Source organism: Equus quagga, chromosome 1, assembly GCF_021613505.1.
Source record: "Equus quagga isolate Etosha38 chromosome 1, UCLA_HA_Equagga_1.0, whole genome shotgun sequence".
Classification (NCBI taxonomy): domain Eukaryota; kingdom Metazoa; phylum Chordata; class Mammalia; order Perissodactyla; family Equidae; genus Equus; species Equus quagga.
In genome coordinates, this window is record NC_060267.1 from 68,565,000 (window position 1) to 68,580,819 (window position 15,820).

Below are 15,820 nucleotides of genomic sequence, written 5' to 3' on the forward strand. Positions count from 1 at the left end.
TAAAGATCTTGTGCATGCCCTATTTTGTTTTAATTTGATTTTAAAAGCAATCAAAACATTTATATAGGCTCTTACCAGTATAGTGGGCTTACTGGGCCTAGTGAATAAGTCAGTCCTGCAGTCATGGGTCAAGAATTCACATATATATACAATTCTGTTAGGTAATATAAATGTTTGAAATTAAGGAAGAATAACATGTTAATTGACAACTAATATTCATATCCAGTGAAAGGCAGATAAGAGAGAGAGGAGGGTACTCTGGGAGAATGGAGAACATGCTTCAAATTCAATGGGTCATGTGTAACTGAGCTCCATGATGGAAATGGGTCCAGTGTTTTCAAATATTATCATTTATTTGATGACTAGCTGAAAGTATAGGTTTTTATCCCATTTCCCCTACTTTTAAAATGTTGACCTCTAGTTCAAATTTGAAATATGGTGCAGGTGTCTCTGCCAAACAAAGCCTATCTTTCTGCTGCCTCCAGGCTGTGGGCCACTGATTTGCAGTCACTATGTTAAGAGGCAGAACTAGTACGTATGGTAGTAAACTGGTTTAGGATCCAAATGTCCTATGATCAAATAACTTTTCTCTTAACCGTGAGAAAATTAGGTTAGTATTCCCCGTCTAGTGGCCTGGATCTACAGTAAAAAGTTTGTCTCGGAATTATATGGTTGCATCCAAATAGAGAAATACAATAACACAGAATATGATTCTTAACAAGGAGCTCTTGAGACACTGTATTAACAAATTTCTGTTCTATCATCCACAGAGTGCTGCTGGAGAAAGGGAGTATGTAATATGGAGAGGACCAATGATTCCATGTTGACAGAATTTGTCTTAGTTGGTCTTTCTGCCCATCCAAAGCTCCAGACAGTTTTATTTTTGCTAGTTTTGTGGATGTACCTGATGATCCTGCTGGGAAATGGAGTCCTCATCTCAGTAAGCATCTATGATTCTCACTTGCACACCCCAATGTATTTCTTCCTCTGTAATCTTTCCTTCCTGGACATTTGCTACACAAGTTCCTCTGTCCCACTAATTCTGGACAGCTTTTTGACAGGAAGCAAAAGGATTTCCTTCTCTGCCTGCATGATACAAATGTTTCTCTCCTTTGCCATGGGGGTCACAGAGTGTGTGCTTCTAGGCATGATGGCACTGGACCGCTATGTGGCTATCTGCTATCCACTGAGATACCCTGTCATCATGAACAAAGGTGCCTATGTGCCCATGGCAGTTGCATCCTGGGTTTCTGGGTTTGTGGACTCAGTGGTGCAGACAGCTCTTGCAATGCAATTACCGTTCTGTGCTAATAATGTCATTAACCACTTTGTCTGTGAAATTCTGGCTGTACTAAAACTGGCCTGTGCTGATATTTCAATCAATGTGATCAGTATGGTAGGCTCAACGCTGATTCTCCTGGTTATTCCATTACTGGTAGTTTCCATCTCTTACATTTTTATTATTGCTACTATTCTGAGGATTCCTTCAACTGAAGGAAAACGTAAGGCCTTCTCCACCTGTTCAGCCCACTTGACAGTGGTGATTATATTCTATGGAACCATCTTCTTCATGTACGCAAAGCCCAAGTCTAAAAGCTCTGTTGGTCCAGATAATCAAGACATTGTTGAGGCCCTCATCTCCCTCTTCTATGGAGTGATGATTCCCATGCTCAATCCTCTCATCTATAGTCTGAGGAACAGGGATGTGAAGACCGCTGTGAAGAACATGCTGGGTAGCAAAAACTTCTCTGATGGAATATGAATACTGATTTACACCACGTGACAGTATTCAAAGCTACTGCAGACACAAAATTCAAGTGGAGAAAATCACCATGTGAAAAAACATCGACCACATGTTATTCAAAACTATATGATAAAAATATGCAATATGAATACTGATTTTCACTATGTGACTCAGTATTCAAGGCTACTGCAGACACAATTCAAACTCAGAAAACAATCGTGTGAAAACAAATTGATCATGTGTCATTCAAAGCTATATACAGAAGGATTTTTGTTGTATTTGTTACTATTAGGTTTTGTCCTAACTGCAGAAATAAAACATGCTTGTGGTTTTCAAAAAAAATACTATTATGGAAATGTAAATGATGAAAATCTCTTAGGAACTCCCAGCAAAACATAGTTACTCTTTAAACCTTTAGAAAATAATAAAGACAAAAGGTGTTCTAAATAGCACTTTGTAACCTAAAATAAGTATACAATTAATCATTCAAAGTGATTATTTATCAGCACATAATGTATTTTGTATTCATTTTTAATTTGTTCATTTATTTACTGTTTGTGTCCACCACACATATAAGTCCTCTGAGAGTAGGAACTTCTCTATTTCCCTACAACATCCCAAAGTCCTAGACTATAATGTTAAACATAATAAATGCTCAATAAATATGTTTTGAATAAATAAATGAACTACTGCATTTATAAAAGTAGAAACGTATATCTGAGGCAAAAATGTTATTCAAAAAGAGACTTGATTCAATGTAACATTTTCTAAATAAACTTAGATTGGTATTTTGTCATGCGTGCTCCCTTAATAAAGCACTACCTTTTCTATTTTATGTTATGTGTATTATATTGTAGAGGAATAGGTTTTAGTTACCAGGTACCATAACTTTTTTGGGATTTGGTACATAATGAAACTAAGATAGCTGAAAAAGTCCCTTAGTAACACACGCTAAGTTTTAACCTAATAAAATAGAGGTGACATGGTAGCAGAGAATTCCTCTTAGACTTAGAGATCAGGTTGTACTGAGGACTTCTTACCTTCTCTGTATTGGACCATAAAGCTCCCAATCAGTAGGACAACTACACGGAATTGGTGACTGACAAAAATTGCAATAAGAGGATAAGAAGTGGCAAAAGAGAAAAAGTCAAGTTGTTCAATGAACTGAGGAGCTACAGGGTTTGAGTGTTGGGTGATAGGACAAAGATGGCACAAAACTGAGATAATCTCTATCATCTCAAAAGTGCAGCTATGTGGAGCAGTGTCAACGTGAGGAATAGAAGCCCCATTTCCATTGAAAGAATTGAGATAGATATCTCAATACAGGAAAGCACTCCTTTTTTCTAACCCTTTCCTGAGTCCATGAAAGTTGAAATATAGAACACAAATCTAAAGTAAAAGACTATAGCTACCTCCAAATTGTAAAAATAAACCCATAATATCTTCCTTTCTTTTCAACAGGTGATTATTGTTTCTTCATAAGACTAAGTAAGTTATTCCACGCATAGTGCTAAATAGTGCCTAAAACATCCTAAATGTTTATTAACATTGGCTGGTTTTTTAATTAAGAGTTCTGGGTGTACTTTAGTAGGTCATAATGCTTTGAGTAGGCACAAGATTTTCATCCTTGTTTTTTGGTGAAGAAGATTGGCCCAAAGCTAATATCTGTTGTCAGTTTTCCTCTCTTGCTCGAGGAAGATTGTCACTGAGCTAGCATCTGTGCCAATCTTCCTGTTTTGTGTATGTGGGATGAAACCACAGTATGGCCTGATGAGTAGTGTGTAGGTCTCTGGCAAAGATCCGAACTGGCAACCTCCAGGCTGCTGAAGTGGAGCCCATGATGCCACTGGGCCAGCCCCTCTTCCTTACTTTGTATGGAGAAGTTTGACGCTATCAAAATATTGTCTCTCAGTTTCAAATTCATTTTTCTATGCTCTGCTTTGTGAGTTAGGACTGGGACACTGAAAACCATAATTCATCTTTCCTAGCAGGCCTTTGTTAAATTCTTCCAAAAGAGTTGGTAGAAAGAGAAAGGAAGGTTGGAGGAAGATAGGTGCCTTGAGCCTCCCTATTTGCTTCTTGTTCCCGTCAGCATCTCCCCAGCTATGGTTCTTCACCATGACAATGGCTGATCCTTAGCTGCTTCCAGTATTGATTGCAGTTTTTACGTCTTCTTTTCTATAACCCAGAACCAGCAGCCTACCAGTACCACCGCCTCAGAGGTTTGAATCTGTCACTCAGCTTTCACTTCTGGTAAATGAATAGACCTGTCAAATTTTTACTCTGTCTTGAGGTATCTTTAAAAGCAATGAAATATGCAATTCTCTACTTGAGAAATGTAGTGACTCAGATGGAGCATAGGACTAGTTTTGGTCAGACTATTATTTTCATACACAAGTAAATAACAGAAGGTCCTTGGCAAGACATTTGTATTTCTTCTGCAGTTGATTTCTTGTGCTTGAATCTTAGATTACGAAAATCTCTTTAGTACACTGTAAAATGACGTAATAATAATCATATGGTCCTATGAAAGGAAAACATTCAGTAGCTTACCTAACTCTGAAATACATGTGAGAAGGGACAGACGTAGGACCTTGAGAGAAAAAAACATAAGTATAACTCTTTTCTTTCACCAATGCATACCTAGAAGCCACCTAAGTTCTCTGTCAGCACATAGTGTGCTATTTCTATAGGCTTATTGAATTAATGCATAAGTAAATAAATAAGTGAATGAAAAAATCTTCAGGAGGCTACATATAGTTTCAAAAATAATTTATCAATATCATATTATTGGACCCTCACAATAACTCTTCAAGGAGCTAATATTTCCCCAACTTCACAAACAGAAAATCTATTCCAGAAATGTAGAAATATCTGAAGTTGCAACCAGCATGTGGGAAGTCTTTGATTTGAATCAAACAATTAAAAAACTTAACAACCCAACTATTATGGAATACATATTCCTCTAAAGCATATATAGAACATGTGCAAACATTGATACTTTGTTAGGCTAAAAGAAAAAAGAACAAATGGTAAAGAAATTATGTTAAACAGTACAAATTATCTCAATTAAATTAAAAGTAATTAATTAATTAAAAATCTCCATAACCTGAGGTAACTATGTCACACTTCTAAATAACTAACAAGTAGCAGTGATATTCAAAACATGTAGCAACTTCTATGGTAGGTGCTCCAATAAATCAGAAGGAATGCCTGCCATAAACAATCAATGCAGCCATAGTAATGTATGCCAGCTAAATTTCAGCTTTCCTTATAGATCAGAGAAAAAGTTTCAACCGAAAATTAAAACCATACCTGAGCTTGTAGTCATTGGTACAGCTGTACTGGTTGTTTGTAGTCAGTGTCCATTCTGATTGGTTGGTAACTGTGCTATAGTCTTTGTAAATTATTTTCAAAACCAGCCCCACTAAGAAATGAAATCTAATTGAATACTGCAAATCAAAATTTACTGGATACAGAAAAAACAGTTTTTTGAGAGAAATGTTCATACTTAAATTCTTTGGGAGTCTTGGCTTCTTAAGGAAGAGAGAAGGAAAGAAACAAAAAGAAAAGGAAGGTGATAATAAGGAGCTATCTAGAGAAGTTGAATGCAAAGCCAACATGCAAGGCATTGTACTATATATTCACATCTAGTTATTTCTTACTAAATCTTCTTAAGAATCTTAAAAGGTATATCTCCTTGCTCTCAATTGATAGATGAAGAGGCTAAGACTAACAGTAGTTAAAATCATACAGGTTCTAAGTGAGAAAGCTAGTTTTCAAACCATGGTCTTTTCTATAAAGACATTATTTCCTCTACTGCCTCCTAGTCAGGAGGGAAATAACCTGTAGTCCAGTTGCATCTGAATCAGGAAAATTAATCCAAAAATATTAGAGGGTGAGAGAGTTAAGATATTCCAGCTGGATTTAACCTCAGAATTTCTCCAGAGCTGTTAAAAGGCTCCATAGGTGAATTCAGGGAACTATGATGATCAAACCCTCAATGATCACGGGAAAGGCCATGAACAAGGGTGGATACTAGTTTCACTTGGTCTTGAGCCCGGTATTGCATCATCCTCTTGTGAAACTCATTGATGTCCCTGAACTTACAGGTAACAGACATTAATCACCAGGAAATGAGTATTTTAATAAAAAAGAAAATTGCTGAATAAACCTAGGGTTCATGGGTTTCCAGTGTGTTGCACTTTGGAGAAGATGAATTTTTAGGGTGAGATAATTTTTAGTTTATCAAGGGAAGCAGACAACATTAGTGGTTAGGAGACAATGCAAAGTCAAACTGTTTAGATTGAAATCACACCTCCACATCTATTCTACTAATCTATAGCCTGTGAAAGGAATTTAACTTCTCCAAACCTCAGTTTCTCATCTGTAGGGAGGATTGAAAGTATCAGTTCATTCATCCACATTTTACAGCACTCTAGAGAAATGGTGTTAGTTTGAAAAACCAAAGATCCCAAGGAAAAGGGAGACTTTAACTAAAAGCAGGTTTGCTTGTGGTGATGGTGGATTGACAGGTTGATGGCATCTAGCCAGTATAAGAAGATGAAAGTTTAAACACTAATCATGGACATTTCAATTGATTCTGTAGATGATTTTATTTTTGATGCAAACATTAGAGGTAATCTCTTTGCATTATATGAGAAAAGCAGAGAAACTTAGTAAATGCACCCCACTTTTTTAGGCAAGAAAGAAGTAGAATCACTAAAAGGAGAGGCACATAGGCACCCAAGAGGTAGAAAGAGAGGCATGGCTATGGAGAGTAGCCAAGATCACAAAGGGAGAATATCAAGAAGCATAAAAGGGAGAATCCTAACTCCATGAAAGGAAATTGGAGATATAGACCTTGGCAATATGAGAGGTATTAATGTGGTGAAGAGGGACTGTGACCCAGTTCACTGCAAAACAGCTCTTGTAGGGCAGGATGGAGAGGCACCAGTAGTAAATCCAAAGTTGTCATAAGATCAGTAGGACCACAAATAAAGATAAAACAGCAATAATTTTACTGAGCCCAGACAGGAAATTCTTACAAATGTCTCTGAACATGCATGAGATTTCCAGAGAAATGGGAAAAGAAAGGAAGAGCCCTCTTGCCTGTTGCAGATGAATTAAAAATGAAGAAACCACTTCAGTGACTAATGTCTTCCGTAGCTCAGGAGAGGGAACACACGAAATATCACTTAATGTTGCAGACAATTTTAATACTCATAAAAACCTGAAGAGATGCACAATTTTATACAATAAGGAATGTGAAGTCCAAAAAGTTACGCAAATTGCCTAGGTCACACAGCTAGGAAGTGTCACACTGGGGACTGGAGCTCTAAATAGACTCCAAAATTTATACACTTCCCATCACCTCATCATATATCTCAATTAATTGACTGCTAAAAGACCTTACTATACATTTCTTTAGCAAATGAACAGAGGAGAATTTTCAGCTCTATATGACCTCTATCCATGAAAACAAAGTGGTTCCAAAGAGGCCAGTAAACCTAGGAAGGCATCAACGTTTTTCCACTTCATATCTGGTAATCGCCTCTCACAGGAAGATAAAAAAACAATCTGAGATTTACACAGAGCAGGGAGCTACATCTCAGAGGACATCATTAAAAGTTGACTGACATACTTCTCTCTGATATTAAGGTACAACTAGGTTACATAGTGATGGGAGCCCATGTACTTGAAACAAGCTAGAGTCAAGCTTGTTAAAGTAAACTTGCAACTTTTTAGCAACAAGACTTTTCCCTCCACAAGTTTTCTGGAGGGAATATGGAGCAATTCCTAGGAGATTCATTTCTCTTCCTTGGTTGCAAATAATAGGAAAGAAAAGAGTATATGAGATTATCATATAGAAAATTCTAAGACTGGAATTATTTTATTCTTTGGAAAGAAAGCACTGCTCTATGCACTGCCATCATCCATCATTCATAAAATGCAATCAGACAGGTTAATGAAGACAGTCTGATGAAAACATTGAGTAGCAAGTCAGAGAGGATAAACTGGTGGGAAAGGGAATATGATAGTACAGGCATTTTGTTTGGTCTCATAGAATTAAAGAGATTTGCACAGTCCTCACCCCTACATATTGCTTTAGACCAAGTTTGTTTTACTCAAGTACATTCACTGCATAGCACTGAAGACATTTGTGTTTGTGACTCCGAGAAGACTTGAAATCATGCATATAGTCCATTTTCATCCTGGGAAATTAATTGAAGATCCGTATAATTAATGTAGTGATTTTAGAAAATAATTATGCTTGTTTAGAAATAGAATGACGGAACTTTTGAAGTGGAGAGTTCTTTTTTCTCCAGTATTCATATAAACCCAGGACAACCATGAGTCAGGAAGTATAAAGGAGAATCCTGAGTAGGAGTCGTCCTATGTTGAGTAGGATTTAATAAGTATTAAAATTTTGTTCAAACTCTGAATTCACATAATCTACAATGATTTTTAAACCAGTGCTCAACTCAGGGCCAATAGGATGACAAATGAAAAGTAAGCAAAGAATGGTAACTAAATAATCATACCAATCAGCACACTTTTGTAACAGGACTTTTTATCACACTGAGGCAGAATCACTGTGGAATGGTCATGATGACTCTCAAAGAGCAACATGTTCTACTAGGGTTCTTTTGGGGGATACAGATAAACAATTGATCCAGCTGCATCTAGATATGTGAGCATCTGTTATGGAAAATTTAATATGTGGATGCCCAACTTTTCTGACAGTGGCTATATGATCAGAGATCCACGAGATGATCCATTGCGAGTATATTTGTACTGAATATAACACAAATGTGAGTAAGGGCACTAGGGTTGATCAAACCGCTTTATCTTTTGTTGGGGATTTTTCATGATTGCTCAAATTTGCAATATAATTTTAGAGAGCTCATATTCAAAAGTCACAAATAACTATGTCATGTTTCACATTATCTAGCAGTCATCACAACTAAAAAAATTATCAGAATCTGTCCCTTTGGTATCTGGTAGCATTGGACACAGGCATCTGCAATGAGAAGGGACTTGGGCCATGCTGACCTGACAACTCCTGCGTTCCTGTCATACCCTGCTCTTCACTCACCCCCACTCCATACAAAGCTCCAGGAAAAGTAAAATGTGGTATCTTATCCCTGGCTGCAAATGAAACACCCAATGATGAGCATGGGAATGACAACCCTGACCCTTGAATGTAAAGTATGGGCTTTGCTTCTTGGAAATATTTTCCACTTTCTTTTTTAGGAAACTGTGCTGCACGTGAAATAGAGTACACGTAGTCAGACTGAAGCATCTTCACTCATCTTAAGACAAACTTTACTGTCCAGAAGGTAGTCCTCACAAGACATCAAGTTGTATCCATTTCTCAGTTTAGCATAAATGTGAAACTGGGCCCTTATAAGGGATGATATTCAAAAAAATTTTGACAAATAAACCATAGACAAGAACAAATCAGAACAGAAACCCAGCTGGAATGACATTTAGGCTCTAAGGGGAGCAGTGGTTTGATCTGAATCACAATGTAAGAAGATTCCCCACACTACTGTCCAAAGAATATATTGAAGGACAAGAAGAGAGAAGCTGAGAGACGAGTCAGGAAGCTAGTGCAGAAATGTGATCTCCCATGACTTGATCTTTCAGGGCGAGCATTACTCATCTCTGTGTCTCCCATGGCTTTTTGGTCTGCCAAAGTGTGGTGGAGTTTAATTGACTTGAATACACTTATCAAGCAAAAGGCGTCTTCCCTAGTTTAGACAGAATTATCTTAAATGACTTGTCAAGACTTTATGTAATCAAATTCAATAAGTTATATAATTTGTCTCTTACAAATGATTCATATTTTCCCCAACTCATCAAGGAATAGATTCTATTCTTTGGTGGCAGTGATTTATTTTGATATTCTTTGTGTTGATTTTTATAGCTTCCTATTGAAGCAGAATGATTACATGTCTGTTTTATTTTCTAAAACCAACTGGAAGTGATTATTTGTAGCCTCAACAGAAGGCAAACTAGACTCAGATTCACTGATTTGCAATAAAATATAATAATGCTGTCTTTTATTGAGTGCCTATTAAATACCAAGAACCATGATAAGTATTCTTTATCACATAACAGTCCTACAAGTTAGTGGTAATACTGATTTTACAGCTTAAATAGCTTACTCAAGGTCAGAAAGCTACAAGTCAGGAAACTGGGGTCCTAACACATATGTATCCAACTCCAAAGCCATTCTTTTTCTATAATAGCAAGATGCATATTTGAAATCATCAATATAATTAGAGTAGGAAGCACTGTTATTGAGTATCTACTATGCATCTGTAACTATATTAAATTCTTTATATGCATTATCTCATTAATTCTCAGACTAACAACATCAGGTAGGGATTTTTAATTTCTCCATTTTATGGACATGGAACCTGAGTTTTAGAGAGGTTCAGTGACTTCACTGGGCTTGTAGAGGTATTGTTGGACAAAGCTGGGCTGTCCAAATCCAGAATCCACTGGTCTCAACCATCTCACTTTTCTGCCTCCTAAATGACACTGGATGCTTTGCTACTGTAGAGTCAGACAAAATTGGTAACCAGAAACAACGTAAAAGAGCGATTGTTATTTACAACAGAGAACTTCACAATCCTAAAATATTCTCTTCAGCAATACATGTTCTTAATTATTTTAACAAAACACATGGGGAATGGCGAAGGAACAAAGAACTGTAGCCTGTACAAGACACAGAAACAGCAATCTGTAAATGAAACGTGAAAAGTTGTCACAAAAAAAGGAGTATACACTTACTTTTTGTTATTCCACAGGGAGAGATGAGAGTTGCATACAGAGTTATATATACAGTTAAATATAAAGAAATTTCTAATAATGAGAATTTCCAAAATTAAGCTATGTGGCTGTATATGGTGCTCTAATTATCACTGTTTTGGGGGCAGAAACAAGATAAACATCAATCATACTATAGATGTATGTCTACATTTCTGTGTTATTTCTGTTATCTCACAGGGGTTAGAACTCGATTAATTTTAAGGAAAGTTCTAGTCTGTAGATTCACTTTTTTGTATTTAATTATCTTTACCTCCACTTTCATAATTCATTATGAAAATTTCGTAATTCATCTGAAAATGATTGATTATTCCAAAAATAAATAAAATATAAGCATTCTCCTTAAAGAATATATTAAAATTATTATTGCCGCATCATTTATAATACCAAGAAAAAATGAAAGCAAGGTAAATGCCCATTATTTGAGAATAGAGCAAATAAACCTTGAAACATTCATATAATAGAATACTATATAACTATTAAAAACATGTGTCCCTGAGTATTTGATGATACCTGCAAAACTGCTTATGATGTAGTGCTAAGCATAAAAAGATACAAATTACAGATAAATGTAGACGTTTTATGTCCCATAATATAATGCTCCTCATGTTTATCTTTAAAATTTTTGAACCTATACTTTTCCAACAACTATGTCCAAGTTGATCTCAATGTTGACCATAGTGCCTGCCCATAACAAGTGCTCAATAAATACCTGGTGATTGAATAAGAGGGGAAAGGGTGTGATACATTTTTAATAAAGTGTTTTGGGAAAATTAGCTAATATTTTTAAAATATCAATCTGTACCATGTCTTGGACATATAACCACATAGTTATCATATGGATGAATCAAAAACAATCAAGTCATAGAAAAAAAATTCATTCATTATTTTTTCAGGAATCATATGAAAATCTTACCTCAATGAAAATTTTAAAAGGAAAACCACAGATCACAAAAGTATTTGCAGAAAATTGGAAGAACAAAGTGTTAATTTTGGAAGAACTAGGTGTTAATCTATTAATAGTTCAAACAAATTGAGGAAAACTATCAAAATATCAAGAAATAGTTAAGCAAAGGATGTGGATGGACAACAAAAGAGAAAATAAAAGTAATAAACAGACGTAGAGGAAATGTTCAATCTAACTAGCAATCATAGTAGTGAAGAACTAAAACAAAATAATGTTTTGTGCAAATAGAAAAGAATAAACGCCTCTCAACTTCTAGAAATATACAACAAATGGTCTGTACAAATACTTCATTAGCAGTGTAAAGTGCTCAATTTGGGAAAAATTATTTTGCATGTGTACAAGAATTCTCATTCACATCCTGTCTTTCTATGGTCCTATCTCTAAAGATTTACCTAAGTAATTCCCTGTAGAAGGAAAAGCAGATTAGATAACGTGACCCATAGATATCAATGGTCATTATATCAAAATCTCAAAAAATTAGGAACAAATTAAAATAACCAAAAACATTAAAATTGAGACTAGATTATAGTAACTCCTCTTTATAAAACAGTCTTCAAATATTAAAAGGGAATACTACAAAAACTTTGAAAAATCACAGTAAATTATTGATATAAATTGGCAAATACTAAGTAAAATTTATCTAGAGCACAATTATATTGGTATAAAGAAAGATTGTTTTGTGTGGTGTGGAATTAACAAAAATTTGAAACATAAGAAGAGTTTAAAGTGGCAGAATGACTTATTTAGGATTCTACTGGGATTTGTCTAGTATTATTTGTGGAAGAAAAAGGAAAGCAAATTTTTGGGCAATGGTTAATGAGAACTTTTGGGCTCTGATTCCAGCCCCAACTTAAGTTGAGGCCATCTAATACAGACGTATTCAATGAAAACTCTAAGAAATGTATGGTTGGAGAAAATTTTCCTTTAGTCAAGGTAATTGGGTCTTTGGAACGTGCAGAAGTCAGGGACTTTACCTCTAGAGAATCCTAATTTTCTGACTCACAACCTTAGGGACTGAAGAAGTTTGTAAAAATGAGTATGAGCTTGATTTCCAAAAGAAGCTGAGTCTCTCTGGAGTAACTGTCAGTTTTAGGACAAATCATGGAAAACTAGAATTGCATCATTGATCATGATTTTTAATAGATGTTATTTCTTTGACATCCTCTTAAGAAAATTCACATACAGACAAATTCTCTGATTCTGGCTGTTCTTTCTCATATTTCTCTTTAGGAAGAAGGAGGAGCCATCTTTCAAATTGAGAATCTTCTGGTCTCATCTGAAACATGCACATGAAATTCAAATTCCTAGGAATTTTTCTCTTACTTGATAGAATGGAATGGTGTGGATGATTTTAAAACTCAGTCAGGAGGTAAGAGAAAGAAAGAAGTTTTCATGAAAATTATTTCAAAAGAAAAATACCCTATCAAAAAAATAAAGATTTTGAGTCATGATGATCACTGCTGGTGGGATTTTGAAAAAAGAAGAATATGTATATATTCTTTATATACATTATGCATACATCTATATTCTTCATATATGTATATAAAGATAGAGATACAAAAACCCAGGCATCATCTCAAAAACATAGATATTCTTTAAATTTTCTAAAAAATTTTAAAATGGTCCAGGAAAAACACTAGTAAGGAAGAGAAATTTGGTTGTAGTGCAGCAGATCCTCAATAATAATAGGCTAACGGCTACTGTATTTAAGCATCTGGTTCACTAAACTCTTAAGTAAAAATTATCTTGAAAAAGAGCTCATGGTGATTTATACATTATTCACACATAAACTGTGCCTGATTAGGTTTTGAGGTGTTTATGGTAAAAATAGGATTAGGAAGAAAACATGTAACAGTGGGCAGAAGTAATTATAATCAGAGCCCTAGGCAGCCAGGCCAAAGGAAAAAAGATTCTCATTTATATAATGAATCAAATAACATTGTCTTCGACCTTTATTTTCCAGACTACACCCAAAAGTAATTCGGGACATATTTGTCACTTGAATTCATTGTTATAGATAATGTCTTTGTAAGTGGAAGACAATCAATGTCTTCAATTTTTCCAAATGAGATAAATATATTTTTATGTGTATATTTATCATTTGGATCTTTCATGAAACTTAAGTGCATCATATTAAATTCTGGCTTAATAAAAAACATTTATAAATAAGGAAACATTGTATAATAGTGGAAAAAATGGGAGCTTGGGGATCATAAAGATAAGATTTTAAATCATCATTCTGGTATTTACAAACTATGAGATATTGAAAATTGTGATTAACCTTGGAACCTCATATCAATTTACCTATAGATAAAAATTTCATAATAATGTTTGGGTTATTTTTAAGATTAAATGATAAAAATTATATGAAGTTCCTAATACATATTACGATACTAGGACCACACATGTTGTCAATTACTCTTCTTGTAGTAAGCTAAAATAATACATCCTTCCTCATGGTGTATTAATCGAAGATTAGAGTCTATAAAAATCTGTCAGTTGAGAGTCGGCAAGTCCATTAATCTTTGTGCAATATCAATTGTCTTAATTGATCTTTTCAGAAGAGCTGGAGAGGATAACAGGATTATTTTCTCTGGTGAGAATTTAGAGTACAATGCAATGTGTTTTTCATTGAAAAACCTTAGTACTTTAAATATTAGATCTTCAAGTAGATAAGTTAGTAAAACAAACTAAAACAAAAACTTATAGGAAGTTAGAGGGCTTCACTTCTGTCTTGGATAAAAAAGTCACGAACTTTCCTTAGGTCTTTTACAATATGAAAACAGTGCCCAGATGAAGTCCCAGAGCATTGAACTACAGAGTGCTTATTTCTTTCAAAAGACCAGGGATTGGAAGACAGGAATTAGAGGATAGCCAGGATCCAGGCCAGTTCAGAGCCTTTACAGATAAGAATTCCATCTTCTAGGGACAATTCTGTTATAGGCAACAATGATCTGTGACTTCTTTTGAGATCATAGTTCTTGACTAAGAACTCAAGTTCTTTATCTTGGTGTACCTCCTAAAAACAATAAACTCTCTGACCTGGAAGATTTTGAGAATAGGGATTTGTGAGTGTTCTGGGTCCACCAGAAATAGTGGATTCCTATGGATAACTGGACAGGCACAGCAGTACAACTCAATCTCAGTGTGTAGTTCTAGACACCTAAGATAATTACTGTACTATTTAAATTGTTTTCACATTTTTTTACTCTGAGTTAATCTTCCTTACAAACCTGGACACCTGCTTAAGGGGTTTTCTCCTTCTTTATTATATTTTTCCCTTTTGCATATTTATTTTAGACCTGGGTTAATTCAGAAAAGTAGAAAAAAGGTCTCTAAGATAACCAATAATGTTCTGGATATTTCTTTCCATTCTGTCTAGATTTTCCTGTTCTGGTTTTGATTTTGGTTTTGCAAGCAATGCTGTAACTGTTGTTCTGTTTCTGTTTTCACTTAGTCATCTTGACATAATTTAAATATCATTTTTCTGTTAACACAAGTTTCTCACAAATGCCATATTGGTAGGTGCATAATAATCCATCTAATGAGTGTGTTGTGATTATTCAACAATTTCTCTATAATTAGCCAAGTATGAAAAACTGTTTTAAAATATAATATGTTATGATGGCAAAGATCTAGTAAAAATGGAATTGTCCAATATCCAGGCACCATGGAAAGAGATTTATTAGAAACTATCAAGAATCTTAAAAATCTTCATTTCCTTGTTCCCAGATTCTTGGAATCCATTTTAGGGAGTAAATGTAAATGGAGGAAAAATTCTAGGCACGATACTATTTAACAGACTGTTTGTTGATTGCCTCTTAAAAGTTACACCAGCATTGCAAGAGTAATGAAAATAATTTGCTCTATGCCGTCCATCTACCTGTATTTACCCCTCACTTGAAGGCATTAAAGTGGACTGGAGGTTTCTCTTACAAATATTTACAAGTGAAATTTTTTTGCAGCAGCAGCTGTCTCAGGGCAGGTACAATACCAAATGCACATCATAATTATGTTCTGCAAGTTGTTTCTAAACAGAAGTCAACTTTTAAGATATTCCTAGAAAAGAAAAAAGGAGCATTAGACCTGATTCACATCTTCCCTGCAAAAACTTCAATACAGACCCTAGACAACTGATGCTCCTTCAAAGCCTCTATCAGAATTTTCTTCCCAGATTGAATAGGTTGATATATGCCCCAACAGTCAATCAAATTCCAAACTTTTTATTTTTTTTTTAAAGATTGGCACCTGAGCTAACAACTTGACAA

General features: G+C 35.0%; 1 protein-coding gene across 1 annotated transcript; it reads left to right on the forward strand.

The window, feature by feature from the left end:
* The first annotated feature begins 799 nt into the window (after positions 1-799).
* LOC124249688 (olfactory receptor 13C8-like) lies at positions 800-1,762 on the forward strand. Its single transcript, XM_046680910.1, has one exon. It carries the CDS (start codon positions 800-802, stop codon positions 1,760-1,762), a length of 963 nt encoding a protein of 320 aa, XP_046536866.1.
* The last annotated feature ends 14,058 nt before the right edge of the window (positions 1,763-15,820 follow it).